At 48.1% G+C, this 24,060-nt stretch overlaps 1 protein-coding gene across 1 annotated transcript in view; it reads right to left on the bottom strand.

Annotated features, from left to right (window-relative positions):
• The window catches only part of LOC144729756 (integrin alpha-8-like), a 132,160-nt gene that overhangs the window by 23,190 nt on the left and 84,910 nt on the right, over positions 1–24,060 (bottom strand). Inside the window, exons 22-26 of the mRNA XM_078610223.1 lie at positions 20,146–20,225; positions 13,991–14,071; positions 12,141–12,249; positions 11,863–12,021; positions 5,087–5,215 (exon numbers count right to left, since the gene is read on the bottom strand). Of these exons, the coding sequence (XP_078466349.1) occupies positions 5,087–5,215; positions 11,863–12,021; positions 12,141–12,249; positions 13,991–14,071; positions 20,146–20,225 (558 nt within the window). The remainder of the gene's footprint in view (positions 1–5,086; positions 5,216–11,862; positions 12,022–12,140; positions 12,250–13,990; positions 14,072–20,145; positions 20,226–24,060) is intronic.

Below are 24,060 nucleotides of genomic sequence, written 5' to 3'. Positions count from 1 at the left end.
AACTACCTATGACATTTGTGTCGAGGGGGGGGGGTAATACATGGGCAGCAGTGGTACAGTAGGTCAAGGCATTTAAAAATATATATTTCTTTGTTATGATAAAAAAAAGTTGTTTGTACATTTTGTTTTGGTGCCTTTTCTCGATTTGTTTATTAATTTTAGATTTTTCTTGGTATTATGTTTTTCATCTGCTTGGTGTGTATGTACGTGTGTGTGTGTGTTGGGCTTCTTTTGCGCCACGGTAGCCGATCAAGTATATTAGATTTGGTCCTTATATATAATTAAAGTACAGCGTTGTGGGATGCTGTTGGCATTAATGACGCCATATAAAATGAAAGTATTATTTTTGGCATCTTAGAATAACCCCTACCACTATCCACATGGTGTGGGCAGGCCCTCATTCAGCAGTGGATTGAGCAAGGGCTGTACATGGCCATTGTATCATGAACACAGTGGTTATTATACACCCGTGAGGAACTCCACAGCAAATTATGTTGTATTTCTGGGCCCTCGTTTGTGAATGTCTGTGCATCACACTGAGGGGAAGAGTTGTGGCCTGGGCTGGATTAGAGAATGGAGAAGCCTATCTATGTGATAAAGCGTACGTACAAGGTCGTGCTCGTTACACACAAAGAGCTTGCCACAAATTAACTAGAATACCCTGCTGATCTCGTGGAGCATAAACTATCACGCAAACTCCGGTCATCCTCGCAGCGGTTTTGGATAACGGTCGATAAAAAGACGGTCACCACATCAACGTACTTTCAGATGCGCTTCTGCGGCCGTCTGGAACGCTCCTCCTTCCCATGTTAGGAAGCCACCGAAGCTTTGCACTTTTAAATCATCTAAATTGAAAACTCATTTCTTTCTAACTGCTTTTTGTGTTTAGTTTTTTGTCCTTCCCCCGTACCTCCGATGAGCACTATTGGCTACATATGGTGCGAAAGAAGTTCAACATACGTGCATACACGCACACCAAGGTCCTGGGCTACAAACTTAAAACCGTTCGACAGCTGCTTCACGTTACGGGGTGGATCATTCCATATTTATACAGTTAACCGAAATTCTGTCAGTGAACTCGGTTGTAAATATGCCGTGATTACTGTCCGTTATTTAAACAAATTATGCAATTTATGTTTTATTTAAAGAGAGGAGAGCCCGAGGAAGTTAACTTGTTCTTCAAGAGCATTCTGTTGTTTTGGCTACATGCGGTGCGAAAGAAGTTCAACATACATCCATACTCGACAGAAGTTAGTCGTAGGATTATTTGTACTACGCTTGTTTACCCAGGAAAGCCTCGCCGAGTCTCTACACACTTTCTCAGGAGGGTCCTGCCAAGTTTTTTTCGTAGGACTGGAAATGTTGCTGTGTGGAATCCCAATTGGGTAATTTGTAATGTGAAGTGATTTTTTTTTCCCCATTGTGATGTTTAGCCATGACTAGTTGCATGGTATGGGGTTTTTTAACCAAGGGAGGAAACTGGAGAACCAAGTGGAAATCCATGCAGAACAGAGGAGAGAGAACATACAAATTCCAAACAAAAAGGTGTAAGTGATGGTTAGAAATCGAACCCAGCCCCTTTAGGCTGTAAGGCGAGTGTCACCACTGCGATACACATGCTGCCCTACTGCATATAATAATAAAACATTATAAATATGACAGCGATGCAAAATACCTCCTTTGTTAACGCTGTTACAGAATGGTTAACATATGCCCTACAGCAGACCAGGGGATTTGGTAATTCCCCATAGACATTGCCATATCGTGGCAGGAATCAAATGATCTATTCTATCCAAACAGCACCATTGCCAGGCAGGGTCATGCGGCTCTCGAACCACTTATCAAGAAGGAAAAACCAACAGATGTTGTTGAACTAAGCAGCTAACCAGTGTTGCTTTAGAATTCACCAAGTCTGCTACCTTGTGTCCATCACTAATGCGGCCTAAAGTATGTTTGCCGGCACTGAATGCATGCTACCGTATTCTCTGTATTACACGACACGATTTTTCTCCCCGTGTATTTTAAAGCAACAGGGTGGAAGTGCATCCGATGAATCCGGTAGCCGTGTGCGTGGCCAGATTTTCCACAAAATTATTCACGCCGGGAACAAGTTTTGCAGATGCCTCTTATCTTCCAAAGCGTCTTACAATTCGGAGAATACGGCAAATGCAAATGCATTCTCCACGTCCTAAGTGCGAGTAGGGAAAAGAGTCGTGCTTGCCGCCTTGCCGACATGTGTCAACGTTGTTTTAAATATAAATACACCATCATCATCACATCATCACGATCCATGGGCAGGATAACCCGTAGGTGTCCACTGCACATGTTGTCAATTGTTTCCACTTTCCTCTCCGTCTCCTGTGCCAATGCACTCAAGTAGCTGGCCGCATCTCTCTGGCACCAACCTCTTGTGATGTCGTCATCAAGACGTTCTCTGTTACGTATTCCTCTCTTGCCGGTTCATTCCATTTTTCCGAACAACAACAACACGTTTAAGGTTCCTAGTGTTGTCCATCCTACATACAACCACAATGAATCAGCAATCAAGGTGTGTTGATGAGAAAGGGGTGTTTAGGGGTATTGCTGCTGCACGATGCCTGATTACCAACCACACAAGGGCGGTGTTGGGTAAGTGAGATTCATGAGCGAGGTCGCTGTGCCAAGCTGTAACACCTGACTGAGTGTTACTGGAGATGAGACATCAATTTCCCCGTCAGCGGCACGTATCATGTTCCTACGCGTGTCACTGTGGCCCCGCTCCATCATAACTCATCAAACCCTGACGGCAGGAAACCAGCCAAACGCATTCGAACAAACAACACGCAGTTGGTAATGTTAACGCTATTATTATCCCTATACATCTACGCTTGTTTGCCCAGGAAAGCCTCACCGAGTGTCACGACTCTCTTTCAGGAGACTTATGCCAAGCTTTCCCAGTGGGTGGGCCATGGTGGTATGTGTAGTGGTATGTGTAGTCCCAATTGAGTAATTTGCAGGTAGACTTTTTTGAGGATTGGGATCGTGCTCATTGCCAGTGGGTATTGCGTGGTTGTTTTAGCTTTGCGAGGAAAGCTTAGAACCTGGAGGAGACCCATGCAGAACAGGGGAAATACAAATGCCACACAGCATGGGTAAGAAATCGAATCCAGGCCCTTCGTGATGTGAGGCGTGAGTTTTACCATTGGGCCACGCTGCACCGCAGCTCAATTTGCAGATTCAGAATAGAAACGTTGTGCAAGATTGACACAACTGGGCTGGGAGATTCTAAGAAACGAGGGTTTCGCCTCACCGTGTGTGCTATAACATAGATCTGCTGTAGGTGACCTAGGGTTGAGTTTTGTACAGAGTGACAATTTATCTCTTCCTTCACTCGCCGCTACCAGTCCTGCATCCCCATGTTTCATTCAACTAAGTGTGCAGCGCCGGGCAGGCTCAGGAGGAATATTACGTTCTCTCCACGGGGTGCATTTCCCTCCCCACACCCACCCACCCAGCATTGCCCTCCGTGGCCCCGTAACTGACTCCAGTGTGGCGGGTGCCCAGGTGAGGAATCCAGATGAGGTCAAGAGGTGTTTGGGCAGCGATTATGTACGAATGTTTTTTTTTACAAAGCCAAAATAGAAACGTACATTTATTTGCAAGAGCTGTTTGAGATGTTGATTCTTCTTTTTCATTTTTATTTGCGTCATAATTACCGAGTTGAGATTTTTTTTTCCCGCGCCTCCGATTAGAGCGTTTGGCTATGTATGGGGCAAAAGAAGTTCAACACGAATACATAAATTTTGGTAATTATAATCAGATAAAATGTCGCAATTCAGGGTCACAATTTGATTCAAGAATCGATTATTTTAATTGCTTCCCATTTGTTCCATCTCGTTTGGAAATTTATATTTCCTCGAGACCAAGTGTAACATTGGCCCATACCTTGCATGCACCATAAATAACCAATTCCTACACACACATCTTATTTCATGTACTGTGAGTATAAATGTCTGTCTGGATCAAGTGAAATGATTAATCGATACACGCCTACCCGTTTGACGGTGAGATGGAGTGTCCATCGCCTGTGAATCAAATCACGTTTAAAAGTCGCAAAGCTGGAAAGTAGCCAAATTAGACCAAACACCAAATTGGACTGTGTGTTTTTTTGTGCACTCATTGGTGACTGAACTGTGACCATCGATCCATTGCACTGGAGAGATTCCTACAGAACCCCGGATCTCGGCCGAGTCCACGTCTGCGTTTTGAGTCCTGAGTCATCTGGCAGCCTCCTCGTAACAACCGATTCTAGTCGATGAATTCAGCCTTCGCTAGATGCTTACCGCTCAATAACCCAAAGAGAGGGCCCGGTGCGCATCTGGTGTATTGATGAACAAAACAAACACGCACAATGCTGGACATTACATGAAAATTACTGAATTGGGATCGCACACAGCAGCAGAAACATCGCCCCCCATCTGACAAAACAGATACATGGTGGGTCCCTCACGATAATAATAATATGAACTATCAACTATTTTTTTATTTTACCATGTAAGGCCCACTGAGCTATGTAGCTCTTTTACAGAAGCAACCTGGCCACAAGTGATAGCTCAACGAAGTGGCTTATCACGTGGAAAGGTCTAGCAGCCAAACACTCTAAACGCGTGTTACTAAACGTGAAAGGGAAAATCCCAGAGGACCCACGAGCAGAGAGACATGCAAACCCCAAATATACAGCAGCAGGCGTCAGGGTCGGGATCGAACCCACGACCTCCTGTACACCAGGCGAGGTAGTCAACATCTCCTAGCCACCGTGATGATGATGAGAGAGAGAGACATGCAAACTCCAAATATACAGCAGCAGGGGTCAGGGTCGGGATCGAACCCATGACCTCCTGCACACCAGGCGAGGTAGTTAACATCTCCTAGCCACCGTGATGATGATGAGAGAGAGAGACATGCAAACTCCAAATAAACAGCAGCAGGCGCCAGGGTCGGGATCGAACCCACGACCGCCTGCACACCAGGCGAGGTAGTCAACATCTCCTAGCCCCCGGGGCGCCCTCATGATAGTTGACGACTCAGGGAGGGCGTGGCGTCTCACCAGCGTGCGCCCCTTGTCCGCGGCCAGGGCCCTCAGATGCAGCAGCGTCCGGCGGCGACGGCGGCGAAGCGACTGCCACGGCTCGGCCCACGAGTCGTTCAGCAGCATCTCCGCTCCCGTCATGCTCATCTGGGCTCGCACACGAAGACAGAGAGGGCCGTTGATACAGTGTTCTGCACTGCAAGGGTCATGGCCCACTGGTGGCCCCCGGTGGCCTTGAGTGCGGCCTCTGACGAGCGACCCCTGACAATGCACAGCATGAAGTGAAAACACCCCCCATCATCATCATCATCGTCGTGCTGCTGTCAAACCCCAATGGTTTCAAATGTGTGGCGGCCCTCACACTGATGATGTCTTACTCCTTGGTTTTTTTCGGTAAAGTCACGTAGGTAAAAAAATCTAATCAAATAAATGAAAACAACTAAATTAAATCACGACGTTTCGGGCGCAACGCAAGAGTCCTTCTACAGGTGGGGACAACGTCGCGAAAGCGGTTGCGCTTTCGCTACCGTATGAATCCTTGCAGTCACGAAAGCTTCAAATCTGATGTCTTATCGGTGAAAGTGGCCCCCATCTGAAAATTAGTGAAAAACACGGCTCTAACAGATTGCCTTGAACAGTAGCTAAGTACATTGGTAACTGCGCAACTCTTATAAACTACTGTATAGGTTATAAGCTCTATTAAAGAGTTTGGTCTTGTATTTTCTATTGAACTGGTTAAATGTCTCTAAAGGGTCTCAAATATCACGCAGCGGCAGTGAGTTCCAGGCTGATGAACTGCTGAGTAGGTGAGTGGGTGGGTGGGTGAGTAGGTGAGTGGGTGGGTGAGTAGGTGAGAGGGTGGGTGAGTGGGTGGGTGGGTGGATGAGTGGGTGGGTGGGTGAGTAGGTGAGTCGGTGAGAGGGTGAGTAGGTGAGTCGGTGAGTGGGTGGGTGAGTGGGTGGGTGAGTAGGTGAGTGGGTGGGTGAGTAGGTGAGTGGCACACGGGAGGGATGGGTGGGTGGCCAGCACCACGCCCGGCCGCATTTGTTTCCCCACTGCCGATGCTTGCACACCACACCAGCTACTCATTTAAGACTGAGTCTACCTAGGGGAGCGCCATGACCGGTTCAAATATTCGCCAATGTCATTTGTTGTTGAGTGGGAATTGACCTCAGGTCGCCAGATTATTTTGCCCAGTACGCTAAACGTTTGCACCACTGCTCCCCACTCGTCAGCAAACACACACACACAGAGACACGTCCTATCGATAGACTAACAACACCGTGACAACAGTTGGTATTTATTTACAACGACGTGACACCAACACCCCCTCTACCCAAATCACCTGGAATGCGCCAATCCTGTTAAAACTGAAAAGCTAAGCAATTTGAGCCTGGTTAATGCTCGTATGGGCCACCGTCATGTATAACAGGTATTATAGGTCGCGTTATTACATGGTGGGCAGAAAACGCCATTGCAGCAAAATCCTTGATTTGTACCGTACTTCTATGCTCCCACCGGTGTGCTCCCAGCCTGTTGCCAACCGTCAAACACCAGCACGGTGAAGTATGGTTAAATAACCACCACGACCCCAACGCCGTGGGGATGCCTTCATCCAGCCGTGGATTAAACAAAGCTGTACACGCGCAGCATCGCCACGGCACCCGTGCCAGGCTCGGTGCGCTCTCTGAGGCTCGGCTGGAGAAGGCTCGAGGATAGAAGGTGGTGGAGATGGGCCCAGATGTTGCGTATTAGCACGTAGGAGCGAATGGCGCTTGTGCCAACTGTATCCTCTCAGCTCCGTTTGAAGTGCCAGACCCTCTGCTTCCTGTTATTGCTTCCATGGTGGCTGCTAGCAGCTGCCCAGTCCCATGTTTCGTGTGCCCCGTCCTGGAGGGCCCAGTCACAGCCCCGCTGTTACCACACCGCCATCGCTGGCGCTGCAACTGCGTCCGCAAGTCGGTCATGCTGTTTTGACACCTGAATGAGGCCCAATGAAGATTGCAACGGGCTTGCAGTGGCACAGACAACGAAAGACTCAACGCGTTCCTCAATACGACTGTGGCCTTCAACGGACAAGTATAGAATAAATTTCGATTTAAAGCTTTCGTGACTGCAGGGATTCATCTTCTTGGTTCTTTCGGTAAAGTCACGTAGAAGGGAAGTAATAAAATAATAAAAATAAAACATAATAAAATAATTCTCACGACGTTTCAGCCACAACGCAAGCAGCCGTCCTCAGGTGAGAATTATTTTATTATGTTTTATTTTTATTATTTTATTACTTCCCTTCTACGTGACTTTACCGAAAGAACCAAGAAGAAGTATAGAATAGGTGACGTTTTGGGAAATGGCCCTTCTGCAGAGCACATGAAATGTCGCAGCTCAGCACGCTGGCTCTGTCACCGGGAATCGTGAACGCCGCAGTTCACGTTCTAATGTGGTAGTGAGTAGTGAGTACAATCCTACAGGTAGACACGGGTATACATGATGGCACAGTCCTGATGTATTTACTTCTCACACCTGTCAACTCACATCTTGGTGGAGTACGGGGTATTTTACATTAAAAAAAACTCTATCATCGTTCACATCACACATGCGTCTAACTTCACAACGTTTAGGGGCCGTCCATAAATTACGTCACGCGATTTTGTACGATTTTTGACACCCCCCCCTCGTCACACGGCGTCACAAAAAGTCAGACCCCCCCTCAAATATGACGTCACAAAGCTCTGCCCCCCCCCCCCCAAACCATATTTCCATTTTGAAAATAAATATTTCCATTTTGAAAATAAAATATGCTTCAAATCGCTTTAAACTATTGTCATTGTGGTGCGTATTTAATGTGGCGGTGCACTCTGATGTTGTAGGAGTGTTGTTATAAGAATTAGTGTTGTTATAACAAATCTATATTTCAAGTTGTGCATTTTGATGTGATGTCACATTTCTCAACCCCCCCCCCCTCGTCACACATCGCCCCCCTAGGTGCGTGACGTCATTTATAGACGGCCCCTTAGAGCAAACGCACATTATACAGTCATGAATTGTACTGGCTGTAAACTTCAGCATAAGAGGACCATTACGTATCTGGGTGTGTGTTTAGTACCGCAGTGGTGGGATGTTACCTCCCTCGCCTGTTATGCAGGAGGTCGTGGGTTTGATCCTGACTCTGACGCCTGCTGTATATTTGGAGTTTGCATGTTCTCTCTGTGATCGTGTAGATTTTTCTACGGGTCCTCCGGAATTTTTCCTCCACATTTAGAAGCAAGCGATTACAGAGTATTTGGCTGCTATGAATTTCCACGTGATAATAAGCCCACTTCGTTGAGCTAGCTTTTGTGGCCAGGTCGCTTCTGAAAAAGCGCTACATAGCTCAGTGGGCCTTACCTGGCAAAATAAAAAGAGTTTCGTTTAATAGTTTTAGGGAAAAAAACCTATCTACGTGACTTTATCGAAAGACCCAAAGAATATGAATTCCTGCAGTCACGAATGCTTTAAGTGAAGTTTTATAAAGCAGTACTTTTGCCCGCCTTCCTCGCCGCATTTTCTATTGTTCTCACTCATCTGTCAAGGCGCTGCCTCTAGGGAAAATACTCGGCTACTTTGGCCATGCGAACGCCATTTCTGTGCTTCGTATACGAACTGCATTTGTGGTCTCTCTCCGACGTCCCCGTTCCCCCTTCACATGCGAAACCTCTTCGGAAAGCGCAGCCCCAATCGCGCGCTTGCTGCACGTGGCTGTAGCGATGCCTTCTGACCATTGTCGGCCCCGGTCATCTGTTTCGAATGGAAATACAAACCGTGTCGAGATGCGCACGGAGGCCATAGCGAGTGATGTTTTCAACAGCCCCCCCCCCTAGCCTTACTGACATCTTCATCAATTGCCTCCATCAGATCAGTAATAACTCAACATGTTGTTGCTCTATGGGACCTTTTTGCCAGTACCAAATTGATGAGAGAAAAAGATGTAAGAATATGCTTTACCTCCTTTCTGGCAATGGAGCAGGTGTCGAGATGTCCAAACACCAGATGCCGATGGTCAATGCAGACCCGATGCCGTGACATCGGTATCCATTTGTTGTTTGAACATCTTAACGCCTGTTTTAGCGCCAGAAAGGGCTAAAGCCCATTCTTAAACATATTTGTTTACCTTATTGTTGCTACCATTCTGACATAGTAGGACACGCTTTACTTCGGGGTGTCTTGTCCCTGGTTTTTGGGTAAGATTAAGGAGTAGAATGTGCCAGCCTTACTGGACAAGGTTGTTATAGGCGTCCTCCAATCCCGGTTTCCCATTTCTGGCGGCGGTTCCCGCTGCCTGAGATTGCGCTCCTGTGTCGCAGTCACAGGCCGACACAGAACGCGGTCGAGATAAGGGCCCTCTGCTTCGGGTTTCCGCCTCTGCGCTCCAACGGTTCTCGCGGCGTGTCTACGACGGCGGCACACTCCTTTCTGAGCTATAAAGTGAACGGCACAATGAAGAGGAGACAGGCTTCATGCCCTAATTAGTCTGCACTAATTAGCGTGGCGCACGCTGATAGGAAACAAAGCCCTCACAGAGAGCCGGTGGAGGCCATCACGGAACAGTGTGGGCGTGCTTTTGTCTGTCTTTGTTTCGTGTAGGGAGCGGTGGCGCAGTGGTTAGCACACTGTGACCTGAGCTTGATTCCTGCTGACGGGCAACATCGGTGATGGAAATCTGAACTGGTTCTGGACCTCCCCTAGGTCGACTCAGCCTTAACTGAGTACCTGGAGCGATGCGTAAACATCGGCACTGGGGAGGCAAAGGCAGCCCAAGACCGGTTCAGATAATCGTCACCGGTGTTGGCCGCGAGCGGGATTCGAACTCAGGCCGCCGGTTTCGTTGCGCAGTGCGCTAAACCGCTTCACTACCACTTCCCGACCGACAATTCCCAAGCTGGCATCGAGCATACACACTCACGTATGGTCATACAGGATAGGAATATCAGGAGTGGGTACATTTGTGTTCAGAAGTGTGTTCTCCACAACATGCCGTTTTTCTGGTTCAATTCCCAGAATCTGTTTTTCAAGAAACCAGACGCATGAAATTGACATTTTAATTCTGGAAAGTTGGCAGACTAACGATTTGCTATAATTCATCTCACGTGCTGATTAATCTGATCCCAATGCACAATTTATAATGTTTATCACATTTGAATAAGCTGTCCACTTAATCTGTAGTTTGTTTTATAGCCGTCTGCCTCATTAGCCGAGCTCTTTCCTCTACATTTTCCTGCTCGGACTGCTCCGCAGAAGGACGGGAGGTGCTGTCAGCAAAAAACGCAGCTTAATGTACCGAGACTCAAAGGAGACTCTGTGCAGGGGGTTAATTCTTAGCTCGCTGAATGTGTGGGCTGCCGGTCACTAAAAGTGCGCTCTGCTTCACGGTTCATTAGGCCTTTTTCAATAACAAAAACAAACCTTCCACCCCATGAATCAATTACCAACAGTAGGGGGGACGGACGGACCGCTGCGGGGGGCAAAAGGGCTCGCTCCCCTAACGATTACGGCCCATTCACGCGCCGCCATTCACAGCTGTTGGGCCATGAAGAGATTACAAACCTGCTCGGCACGCACACAGTGCTCGTACTGCAGTGGCATGTCCAGGGTGGTTCTGTGGCAGATATGCCCACCGAGAAACTCTCAGTACGCTTCTAGGGCAATTGTAAGAAGAGATTATAATCGTTCACGTAGCAATCCCAAAATTCTCATCTGCCAATTTTTCTTTCTCTTCGGATTTTTGTTGGATACAACGACCACAAGAATTACTGAGAATTGGAGCCTCACGTGCTTTTGATCATGTAACTTTTCTAAAAAAATCTATATATTTTTTTTACTCAGCTCAATGTATGCTTAATGTTAGGACGTAAAAAATGTGATCAAAATATTGTGATGACAAAATTACAACGGCATAACCTCCTCCATGTAGGCTTTCCCGATACATGAATGAGGCTACATTTTAAAAGCAATATTATTTTTGTGACTCCTAGACATCCAAAATGTCAAGAATAGATGGTTTAATGGCGGCAAGTCCCCACAAACATGGTTATAATTATTGAGTGTGTGTGTGGGTTGGTGTGTGTGTGGGTCAGTGTGTGTGTGGGTCAGTGTGTGTGTGGGTCAGTGTGTGTGGGTCAGTGTGTGTGTGGGTCGGTGTGTGTGTGGGTCGGTGTGTGTGTGGGTTGGTGTGTGTGTGGGTTGGTGTGTGTGTGGGTTGGTGTGTGTGTGTGGGTTGGTGTGTGTGTGGGTTGGTGTGTGTGTGGGTCAGTGTGTGTGTGTGGGTTGGTGTGTGTGTGGGTCAGTGTGTGTGTGGGTCAGTATGTGTGTGGGTTGGTGTGTGTGTGTGGGTCAGTGTGTGTGTGAGTTGGTGTGTGCGTGCGGTAGTGTAACGGTTAACGCGCTGCGCTACAAACCCGGCGACCCGAGTTCGATTCCCGCTCACGGCCAACACCAGTTACGATTATCTGAATCTGACCTGGGCCTCCCCTAGGTCGACTCAGCCTCAAATGAGTAGCCTAGTGTGATGTGTAAACATCGCTACTGGGAAAACAAATGCGGCCGGACGTGGTGTTGGCAACCCACCCCCTCAGGTGCTCACGAACAGCACTTGCCCCAACAGTCTGTTAAGGCTGGCTATAGGGGGGAATGTTTGTCTTTGTGTGTGTTGGCGTGTGCTGGTGTGTGCGGGTTCGTGTGTGTGTTTTGGTTGGTGTGTGTTCTCTGCGTGTGGCTTGGTGCGTATGCCGGTGTGCTCTGCAGGCCGGTGAGGTCACCTGCAGCTGCAGGGGGTTGGCTGGGCGGTCCAGTTTGCAGGTGAGGGGCCCCTCGGTCGCCAGCTCCAGGAGGTAGAGCACAAACTGATCCTTGAGCTTCTCCGGCAGGGCCACCTCCAGCTGGCTGGGCCCCACGCTGGCCGGGCCGCTGTTGCGCAGCTGTCGGCACGAGTTCACAACGCGCGGCTTTTAGATTAACGTCACACAAGCAGTTCCATTGAAAAGCCTTTCTCCTCGGTGGGGGAGGCGGAGAATCTCGGCAAGAGGCGCCCGCTCACCTCGTAGACGTGCAGCACCAGCGGCCCCACCTGCTCCTCGGTGCTCAGCTCGGCGCTCGGCGGGGCCCAGTCGGGCAGGGGCAGCACCAGCTGGGGCGGCAGAGACACCCTGCAAGGCACGCACGCTCCCCCGGTGACTACCGAACACGCGTGTGGTGACCATCGCTCGCCGATTCGTCCGTTGTGACGGGGGGCAGGGTGGCAGCAGCACAGTAGCGACACTCGCTCCTCACATTAAGGTTCGATTCCCGACCTGGATTAATTTTCTGTCGGAAATTTAGATGTTCTCTCTTCCCCTGTTCTGCGTGGGTTTCCTGTGGGTTCTCCGCTTTTCTGCCGTAGCTGAAGACACTTGCAATGTAGCTGGCATTGGCTGATCGACCAAATTCAGAAAAATTACCCTCAAATCACTCAACTGGGAGTACACACAGCAGCAGCAACATCGCCTCCTACTGTGAACACTTGGCAGGACCCTCCTGAAAATGAGTCTTGAGACTCGGTGAGGCTTTCCTGGGTAAAGGAGCGGAATAATGATAAGAAATCCTTCGGCTCTCAATACATGCATTCCGTGCAAAACAATGTGTGTCAATATTAATTTCCACATACGGCAATGTATTTACAACGATTGTACCAACAAAACAGAAAAAAGTATAGATAATGCAATTATGTATGCATGTTCAACTTACATTAAAACCTTGGATTCCGAGTAACTTGGTCTGCGAGTGTTTTGCAAGACGGGGAATTTTTTTAAATAAATATTAATTTGATAAACGAGCGAGGTCTTGCAATACGAGCAGTGCGTGTATACGCTTTGTCTGCCGAGCGTCACGTGATCACAACTGATATACGAGTGCTTTGATATACGAGTGCTTTGGATTACAAACACGTTTCCGGAACGAATAATGCTCGCAATCCAAGGTTTTACTGTACTTCGCACCGTACGTAACCAACCGTGCTAATCGGAGGTGCAGGTGAAGGACAACATACTAAACGCAAAAAGCAGTTCAGAAGAAGTGGGTTTTCAATTTAGATTTAAAAGTGCATAGCTCCAGTGACTTCCTAATATCGGAAGGAAGAGCGTTCCAGACGGCCGCAGGGACGCATCTGAAAGCGCCACGCGATGCAGTGATCGTCTTTGTTCGATGGTTCGCCAAAAAAATGTCATAATATAATATCCGGAACATATCAACCCGGCAATACAAACGAGACGGTACGAACACGGACACAAAATAGAGCCTTTACCAAAACAAATCGCGACCGGGTATCGTGGATCTTCATCTATTAGTGGAGGCTGGGTTATCGCACGCCCCATGATAGATGCACGGGGACGCGCGCCGCTAAACTCACGCACACGCTGCAGATGCTCTCACATTGCTGTGCGACAATGACGGTTCACGTTGGCCCCCTAAATGAATTAGGGTCAGCGGAAATGTGTGTGTGTCCACGTGTTAGTGTGGGGAGCAGTGGGTAGCGGTGGTGCAGCGGTTACCGTGCTGCGCTACGAACCCGGTGACCCGAGTTCGATTCCCTTTCATGGCCAACGCCAGTGACGATTAACTGAACTGATCGTGGGCTTCCCCTAGGTCGTCTCAGCCACTGGGGAGACAAAGGCGGCCGGGCATGGGGGCTGCCCACCCACCCCCTCACGTGCCGTGCCGGCCCTCAAAGGCGCTACAGCACTTGCCCCAAAAGCCTGCTGAGGCCATACGGGGGACTGTTGTCTTTGCACTCGCGAGGGTGGGACGGCGTGAAGCTGTGAACTCAACGGGGCAGAGGCCAGGCCGTGTTGCTTTAGCCCCGCGCAGCGAGAAGCCGACGCAGCGAGAAGTCGGCAGAGCGAGAAGTCTTACCCACGGAGGTCGAGTTGAGCGGAGACCCTGACGGGCAGCGTCACAGCCTCAAACACGTGTTCGTGGGGCTCCTGGTTCGCACTGCACAGGCAGGGAGACAAGGGGGCGACGCGGATGAGGATGCTCGCACAGCGCGAGGCAACAGGGACTCTGCGGCGGTGGTGGAGGGGAAATGTTGTCTCCGTTGCCGAGCACGCAAAGAGTCGTGGATTTGATACCGGACCATGACGATGCCTGTTGTATATTTTTAGTTTGCGTGTTTCTCTCTCTCTCTCTCCCAGTAGTGGTCGCATGTATTGTTCTTAGAGTCCTCCCGTTTTTACCTCCACATTTAGAAATACGCGTTCAGATGATGTGGCTGCTGCTATGCAATCCCACAAGCGGCGATGATGATGATGAAGCCACTTCGATGCATGGCCAGGTGCCCTCTGACAAAGAGCGCATAGCTCAGTGGGCTTTTTCTGGTAACATAAAACAACTAGATCAATTAGTTTAGTTTAAATCGATGAACCAGCACTTTGGCATGATATGACAGAGATGACAGAGAACCTAAACATAATCGTGGCTGAACAATCGTCAGGCCCGATTCCAGAGCAGATCGGAATGCGGTGCAGCGGAAACGTTCCCCACACACATTTCGCTCACTGCATTGAGGAACTTGTCTCGAGGAGGTCGTTCATGTGAGCCAAATGGGCAGAGCCCAAAAGCGCCCCCACAGATATCAGACAAATCACCGTACAGCGGCAGGGTCGGGTGACACACACGCATTATACACACACACATTATACACATGAAGTATTGGAATGACGGCAGGAAACCACTTGACGGGTAGCACACTTTTTATTAAACCTTGACTTGTCACGATACAACGTGTGGTCACTATTCCTCTGACTACACACACTTCACTTGACACGTGTGGTCACTATTCCTCTGACTACACACACTTCACTTGACACGTGTGGTCACTATTCCTCTGACTACACACACTTCACTTGACACGTGTAGTTACTATGCCTCTGACTACACACACTTCACTTGACACGTGTAGTTACTATGCCTCTGACTACACACACTTCACTTGACACGTGTAGTTACTATGGCTCACACTGCATTCCGCCCCGTAACGTCCGTGGAGCCTACAGGCCCACCCCAGCTTGGGCGTGGGCCACAACCTCTGAGTCCCAAGGGCCGGCCCTCTCACGGACGCTCGGCCCCGGGTCCCAGGGTTCCGCCTCTGGGTCACACAGAGCCCCGGCCCCTACAGGACAGCGGGACTAGGTACCGCAGGGCCCTATCTCTTCCTCCTCCATCTTCAGTCTTCGCTGGTCACTCGCTCCCCGTGCGCCTGTGCGCACCACCTTATATAGCCCCCGCTCACGGGAGACGGAGCGTATGCGGACCTCGACGTGAGCATCCCCCTTAGTTAACCAATCCCCGCGCGCTTGCCCCAGGATCCCATCGCTGTCAGCGCGCGTCACTCATACCCAACCAATCACTGCCTCATAACCCCCGACCCCGCGCTGACCCCTGATCCTTCACCGTCAGCGCGCGTCACAAACACACACAGCCAATCACTACGCGCTGGCACACGATCCCTACCCCAGCGCGTATCACCACTACACACACACACGTGTCAACTAATTCACATGGCTCACAGCCTCCTTGCAGACCCTCTCTGCAAAGCAGGGAAATCATTCCGCAAAGTGCGGACTGGGCCGTACAAAGTTGCGGGATGGGATCTACAGAGATGGGAGCGGCTGCAGCGTGTGCACAATAGCTCTTGCGCTTCGTACAACGACTCCGTGCTTTCATGAGCCCCGGCGAGTGAATTGGGAGGAGGCTTGGAAAGCCACATCAGGGAGCACCACTGCACCCCTCCCGAATAAAAATAAACAACTCAACACCTAAAAAAAACTTTCTATTATTTATATTTTATTTTATTCACTTTATTATAATTTTTTCTATCCACGTTACCGAAAGAACCAAAGAATGTGAATTCCTGCAGTCACGAATGTTTTAAGTAAATTTTTAACTCAACACATCCACGATTAGCTCCGAAGAAGGGGGCCCGTTGCCCAAATCGTCACCTATGATATCGTTTTTATTTTATTTTAATGCCAAAGTATTATTGACGAATGTGTCGAGTTAATTGTAAGTAAGTGTTTGTGCGCACCACTGCCAACGCGGCTGCATCACCAAACAATGCGACCAACACGCATGGATAGGACGCAAGCGTCGTTATTTAACCCGGAGATGAAATGAACCCCAACGGTTGACTGAAGCTTGACCGACTGATGTGAATTCTAAATTATTTTAGAGACGAGGCAGAGACATCTCGTCGAGCCCACGTTGATGACTGGAGAACACCCAAAAAAAACCTTTTTGGGAAGAAAAAAAAGTGTTGGCCACCAACAACAGCGGACTGCTTTCACTTATTGAGCAGGGTCATCGGAACGTTGTACTGTACATTGGTGAACAATGACACATACAAAGCCATCATCAGCGAACCGGGTAATTCACCTCCCACAGCGCGTGATCCTATCAGCAAACGCTAGGCCGCTACCGTTTACGACTTGTATCTAAATAAACACGGACAGGGTCACGAGGTCATCGCAACCAATGCCACTGATAGCAACACAAGTTGCCATCCTGCAACTGTTGCTACAGTCGACCACTGAGGTCTGAGGTGTGCGGGCTCAGTGTGAGGCCAGTGCACGACCATCCCAAACCACGGCCAACTTCTTCATCCGTGGAATGTGCACCTAAAGGCCCAACGTAAAAACCATCGCCGCAGTGGCTGCATCGATGGCTTTTTGCCGTGACGCACTTCATTCTGGGGGGGGGGGGGGGGATTTATAACTCATTTTGTCAGAATAGAGGAGCCTCCCAATCGCCTCTCACCGCGTTCAGGATTCGGCATTTTCACGTAGAGAAACTCACACCATAAACTGACGGTCACTCCAAAGTTTCTGCCCGTGTTCCAGCTCAATTCTAACTCCTCCCTCCCTCTGTGGGGAATGCATTCAGCCGAATGCAATCCCCACAAATGGCGGAATTCATCTGTGTGTAAATCTGGGAGCAGTTCCACCTCAATTTTCTAGAGGCCATCAGTCCACCACAAGGAGCCGAACGATGCCCCCTCGGGCTGCTTAAGGCGGGCCTCCATCTTCCACACGTGTACATTTAAACTAACATTTAAAATTCAAGCTGCATCACTTCTGTGCCGAGTCCGGTAACTCTCGTGCTAATGTCAATGCAGATACATTGCAGTAGGTATCATATTGTGACGAAGATGACAAAGATAATCGTGTGTAAAAGCAGCTGGTATGGGCATCTGCTAGGCAGCCTCAGCATCAATGAGCGAATAGCTCTATTTTTCAGAAGCGACCTGACCAAAAATGATAGCTCAACGAAAGTGGTTATCATGTGGAAATTTAAAGCAGCCAAATAATCTCAACGCATTTGATTCTAAATGTGTTGAGGTAAATCACCAGAGGACCCAGGAAAAAATACACATGACCACTCCAAATCTACAATCGTTAGGCTCGCGATCGAACCCACCACATCTTTCATACCAGGCGAGAGAGATCTCACCAAGGGGAGCATCTAAATGTACACGTAAACTTAGCAATCTTCATCATCATCAAACATGTCTCAGAGTGCGGTGTGGCGAGTGGCGAGTTTATTTAGCCGCAGGACAACGTAGCCGCCGCCGCGAGAAACTTTGATTCCGAAGAACAAAATGGAGGCTATGGCTTGGAGACTTGCGGCACCAGCAGCTAGAAATAACAAACATGGCCCTGCGTGCGGGAGAGGGTCTCGAGTTAAATGTACCCACTGCTGACAACACTTCCATGTGGACGTGGTTTATTTATTTATATAATTTGGCTTAACAGCTGAAAAGTGTAATCAGTGTGTTATTCCCTCTGCTGCCAACTCGAGTCATATCAAAAGGAATATTCTGTGTGTCGGGACGTCATCCGCATTGCGTTACAAATGCAATTGGTATTTTCAATGGCGAGATGTTAATTATCTCGCGTGGTGTACAGGAGGTCATGGGTTAGATGCCGACCCTGACGATGCCTGTATATTTGGAGTTTGCCTGTTCTCTCTCCCCATGGTTCCGTGGATTTTTCTCCGGGTCCTCCGTTTTTTTCCCTCAACGTTTATAAACGTGTGTTTAGCGTATGACTGCTGTAGATTTCCACGTGACAAGACACGTCGTTGAGTTATCATTTGTGGTCAGATCGCTTCTGAAAAAGAGCTACATAGCTCAATGGGCCTTAACCTGGTAAAAAAATATTGTAAATAGTTTTAGTATTGCCAAATTAATAAGCACACTGTCTGCCTCCTTTCTCTATGTCTCTCCACATGAAGATATAGAACATATATTTACAGATTCCGTCATCTGGGATTGCATTCTTTCAGCATTGATTTAATACAGCACTCCCAGAAAGCCGTGAGGCTGAAGGGATGTGTGAAAACAAACCCATACTTTTATTTCCTAATGTGGAGAGACAGATATGGGAAGATGCATTGTCTCCTTATTTCGTCACTTATATTGCAAAACGGAATTGGTGATTCATAATGTAGGTTTTTGGGTCAGATCGCGTTATTTATAAATGTGTCGTAACCCTCCACCACCCAACACGGCCAAACAGTAAAAAATGTGTCACTTTTTCAAAGGACAAAAAATTCACTTATTTAGTCCACCGGTGTGCTGAAGAGAGAATCAACAGCATTTTTTAATTTGAGTACGACATTTCGCTGATAATTACAATCAGCTTCATCGGGCAAGAATGGTGAAGCTCTCCTGTTGCTTCCGGTCTTAAATAGAGCAGCATCAGGGTGACGTCATCATTTAATTCAATTCAATCTGGTGCAGTGATTCGGACTTGGTGATTATTTTGTGACAGGACGGGCCACGTGATTTAGTCCTGGAATGTCGCCGAACAACGCAAGCCCCCGAGTGTGATTGTCAACGAAAATCAGACTAATTTTGATTTCCTAAAGAGGCTTGGAAAATCGTCTCCTGCAGCTACATATCAAAACTTACAATATGTAAAGGAAGTGGCGTTTTTTCAGGGCATTAGCAAATCCGCTGGTTTCCCACCAATAACAAATACACTGTAATTTCTGCAAACAAGAAATATTAAAAGCGTGCCGTGTGCAGTAAAGCGGATGTTTAGGAACCCGCATCATTCCCGAGAGGACGTAGCTTCGACTCTATTTCATAACCTAAATCGAGCAGTTACACTCACAACCAGATTTGTAAGACTCATGGGCTTAGCGGCTAAAATGTTGTTTTATTTGATTTCCCCCCCCATTGTGAAAGAGACCTTTGTACTTTCGTCTGTGTATTTGAATTGCAATTATTCAATTATTATTCCTTGGTTCTTTCGGTAAAGTCACGTAGATAGAAAAAAAAATAATACAAAATGAAGTGAATAAATATAATAAAAATAAAGTAAATAAAAAATAAACGCGAATGTAGACTGCAGTAGCCTGGTTCTTAATCGGAGTGAGTGTACAGGCATCTATAATGTAGACTGTAGCCTGGTTATTAAGCTTGGTGAGTGTACTGCCAGTCTATAATGTAGACTGTAGCCTGGTGATTAAGCTTGGTGAGTGTACTGGCAGTCTATAATGTAGACTGTAGCCTGGTTATTAAGTTTGGTGAGTGTACTGGCAGTCTATAATGTAGACTGTAGCCTGGTTATTAACCTGAGTGAGTGTACTGGCAGTCTATAATGTAGACTGTAGCATTGTTCTTAACCTCAGCGAGCGTACTGGCAGTCTATAATGTAGACTGTAGCCTGGTTATTGAGTTTGGTGAGTGTATTGCCAGTCTATAACGTAGACTTTAGCAATGGTTATTAAGCTGGGTGAGTGTACTGGCAGTCTATAATGTAGACTGTAGCCTGGTTGTTAACCTCAGCGAGCGAATTGGCAGTCTATAATGTAGCCTGGTTCTTAACCTCAGTGAGTGTAATTCAATTACTCTTCCCACATATCCAAGCTACCTTTCGGGCTCTTGGCCACATAAACAACGGGCCCGCCCCCCCCACCCTGCCCGCCCGTGTCTCCCAGCGTGCACGTCCGGTCACGTGCGCGCAGCACGCGCGTGCTCCGCTGCGCGTCACAATGGCTCCCACCTCCTGACGAACACCTCGAACGTGACGTTGGGCCCCGCTTGTTCCAGCCGCTTGACGCTGAATCGCAGGCCCAGCGCTATCTGCAGCACGATGGGAAGGGACACGCGGGGAGGAGGGGTGGCGGCGGTTAGGGGCTGTCCATAAATGACGTCACGCGATTTTGGACGATTTTTGACCCCCCCCTCCTTCGTCACACGGCGTCACAAAAAGTCAGAACCCCCCTCAAATATGACGTCACAAAGCTCTGCCCCCCCCCCCCCCCCCCAAATATAAAACATGCTTCAAATCGCTTTAAACTATTGTCATTGTAGTACGTATTTAATGTAGCGCTGCACTCTGATGTTGTAGGAGAAACATTTATTAAATAGTCTATTTAATTAAGTAGAACGTGTTGTCTATATTTATTTAAAGTTGCGCATTTTGATGTGACGTCACATTTCTCACCCCCCCCCCCTCGTCACAAATGTCTGACCCCCCCCCCTAGGTGCGTGACGTCATTTATGGACGGCCCCTTAGGTAAACATGGGATAAGACGTACTGTAAACGAAGCCATTAAGGTATTACCGCGTTGTTATTCCTCGCACATTCGATTACATGTAGGCCCTGCCTCTGGGATTGACGTCTCCTGCGATTGACCGGGGTCAGCCGCGAGCCAATTTCCTGCCACGAGGCAGCCGCTTGTGATTTCCCGTGGAGAGAGGAGACGGCGAGCAGAGGCACGGCCCCACATGCGGGTGGCCCCCTCCTCCACGCGGCGCCTCTCCGGGTGCCGTCGTCTCAGTCCGACGCGGGGGTTAGGGGGCGCCACGGTGGCTGGGGAGATGTTGACTGCCTCGCCTGGTATGCAGGAGGCCGCGGGTTCGATGCTGACCCTGACGGTGCATGTATATTTTGGAGTTTGTGTGTTCCCCCCCCCCCCCGTTGTGGATTTGTCTCCAGGTCCTCCGGTTTTTCCCCTCCACATTTAGAATCAACATCACGCGTTTTGAGTATTTGGCTGCAATACATTTCCACGTGGCGATAAGCCACTTCACTGGGGGATCGTTTGTGGCCAGGTCGCTTCTGAAAAACAGCTGAGTGGACCTTAGCTGGTAAAATAAAATAAAAAGTTTAGTTTAGGTTTGTTGCCCGGGGGTCTTCACTTCACGAACATTTCGCGCTCAATTCATGTTTCGTTTTCAAAGTCTCAACTTTGGGCCGCGTTGACAAATCGACTGGCTTTCCATTATTCAGAAACACCTGCATTTTTGAAGAGCATGCAAGTAAAATAATCGGGGTGCACCAATTCACCCAGCGAATTGATGAAGTCACCATTCTAGGCCTGGATTTGCTAACAAAAGTTTTGTCTCTAGATTTTACTTTCTCATTTGTATTTAGTTTTCTGTCTCAATTTTGCACAGATTCCGTTAGCTTAAATGCAACGTCATATAAAAGGCGCAATATTGAAAAGCAGAGATTTTCTCCACACGCGGTTCAATGAATGTCATCCTGAGTTTTAAGCATCGCTACCGATCGATGGGTCGACGCACCGTGACACTCCTCACGTGTGCGCCGTGCTGGGTCTACACAGACGTTTACCGGCGCTGTAGAGGCAGCAGCGAGGCTTGGTGGATCACCGCACAGATGGTGCAAAACTCCCTTTCCGTAGGCATCGAGGGGGTGCCGTACCGTGGATCGCTGGTACAGCAAAGTGCGGACTAATGTCATCTGTGTGGGATAGAGTGGCTGCCCTCTCCGGTTTCCTCCCACACGTATGAACACTCATTATCTGGCTGAAAATGTCTTCATATATAGAGAACTGCAGAGCTTGGGCCATTTTTTAATCCTTTATATTAAGTTCGCTTGCTTGCTTAGGACCGTGCAAATCTTTAGGTCGTTTTTTAACCCACTTACCGTGATCCAATCGAGCTGACATTTTCCACACAGACTCGTTGTGCGTGACAATTAATGTTCGTGAAATTTTTTTTCCAAAATGGTACACTTTTTAGGACAAAAATATTATATTTAATTACCAATTGCTTAATGGTGCAATGCAATCATCTGACCCATAGGTGGCAGCCATCTCAAGCCAGAGGACGAGAGGACTCTAGCCGCCACGCATATAAAGGATTTAGAGTGAAAAACTTTGTTTTTACGGGTTTACTTGTTTCTTTTTTGCACCGGCTCACTGCCTGGCTGCCTCGCTCCCTGTGGTTCCTCAGCGATTGTGAGATTAAATTTGTATGAACCACGACGCTATATGAATCTCAAACATTCATATTATTAGTATTTAACATGTAAAACACACATGCATATTAAACTTGACAAAAATCACGAATAAGTATGTTCTATTGAATGCGGCCTTGAAGAGGAACTTTTGTCCGATAAGCCTACATCTGTGACTGCCCGAGCGTGGATAATAATAATCATGATAATAACCTCTATTTTACAAAGCGTCTTTCATATTAAAGTGTCTCAAAGCACTGTACATAGAGATAAACTATACTCACAAGTATAGATTGAATCTAAGCGAATTAGAAAGCTGTTAATAACCATATCAACGACTACACCCGACATTCGTATCAAATTAAATAAAAACTATGATAAAAGCGATTAAATACGTGGTTTTCAAATCTTAAGTTACAGGCAAAGTCTGTACAAATAGGTGAGTTTAAAGACGTGATTAAAACACGAGTGAAGCAGACTTAGAATATCTAATGGACCGACATGAAACTAATCTCTTTTTAATTTTAAACAAATTTGTATTTAGCCAGGTACTGAACTATATCCTTCTTTTTCAGAAGCGACCTGGCCACAAATGATAGTTCAACAAAGTAGCTCATCACGTAGAGTAGCAGCCAAATGCTCTAATCGCGTGATGTTGATTCTAAATGTGGATGGAAAAAGGACCCAGAGAAAAATCCACACGACCACAGAGAGTGAGACACGCAAACTCCAAATATACAGCAGGCGTCAGGGTTGGAATGGAGCCCACGACCTCATGCATACCAGGCGAGGTAGTTAACATCTCGCCACCGAGTGAGGGATTCCACAATCGCCTGTCTGCAGAAGTCTCCGTCTCCCACAGAACAACAAGGCAGTCTGCTCTTCGGGACAGGAGGTATTGTTCTCTGCGAGGTGCCAACGAGGAGCCCCAGTGGTGGCTGCGTCACAGAGGCTGCAGGAGACCTGGCGATGACGCGCTGCCAAATCGCACCCCCCCCCCCCCCCCGGAGCTCTTTCATCTCAAATCCCGTTGTTCATACTCTCCGGTTCTTTCGGTAAAGTCACGTGGATAGAAAAATAATAAAGAATACGACGTTTCGGTCGCAACACAAGCGTCCGTCATCAGGTGAGAAATAATGATCGGCTGTTGTGGCTTTAAATAGGCACGGGAGGGGGGGGGTGTAGAGTCGTGGCTGCAGGAGTTCACGGGTGGGGAGAGGGGGAGGGTTTGTGGCGTGCAGGGACCGGTGGGGGCTGGATAAATGAGCATGTCCATGAGCTTGAGTTAGTAAACGAAAACAGCACGGGTGGGTGAGTGAAAATCACAGCAGTCGAAACTTGCCGTGTTGTTTACTGGAACATTGGCCGCACTTCCCATGCTGTATGTACAATGGCTCTTTGGCAAAGTGACGTTTACCACCGACCCTTAAATGTGGAGCAAACCCTGGATTGAAAAAAATAATTATCTCAAAAATTTCAGTTTTATTTTCTCGTCCGTGGTCGGCTTGCCTTCGTCATCGTCCCTGTGAGTCTGTAGCAGCGGCAGGGTGGAGCAGTTCAATTCCCCTCCTCTGTGACAACGGCGAATGCTCAATCCCCCCCCCCAGCCTGCGTCTGAATTACTGTAGCGGGGCAAGGCGTGAATGGCATTTGCATCACGGCGTCACTCGTCACGTTCGCTTGCCACGTGGAGCCTCACGCGAGACTCGA

The sequence above is a fragment of the Lampetra planeri genome, chromosome 2, assembly GCF_965212315.1.
Source record: "Lampetra planeri chromosome 2, kcLamPlan1.2.h2, whole genome shotgun sequence".
NCBI lineage: Eukaryota > Metazoa > Chordata > Hyperoartia > Petromyzontiformes > Petromyzontidae > Lampetra > Lampetra planeri.
This window is presented reverse-complemented; position numbering and strand designations above follow the sequence as displayed.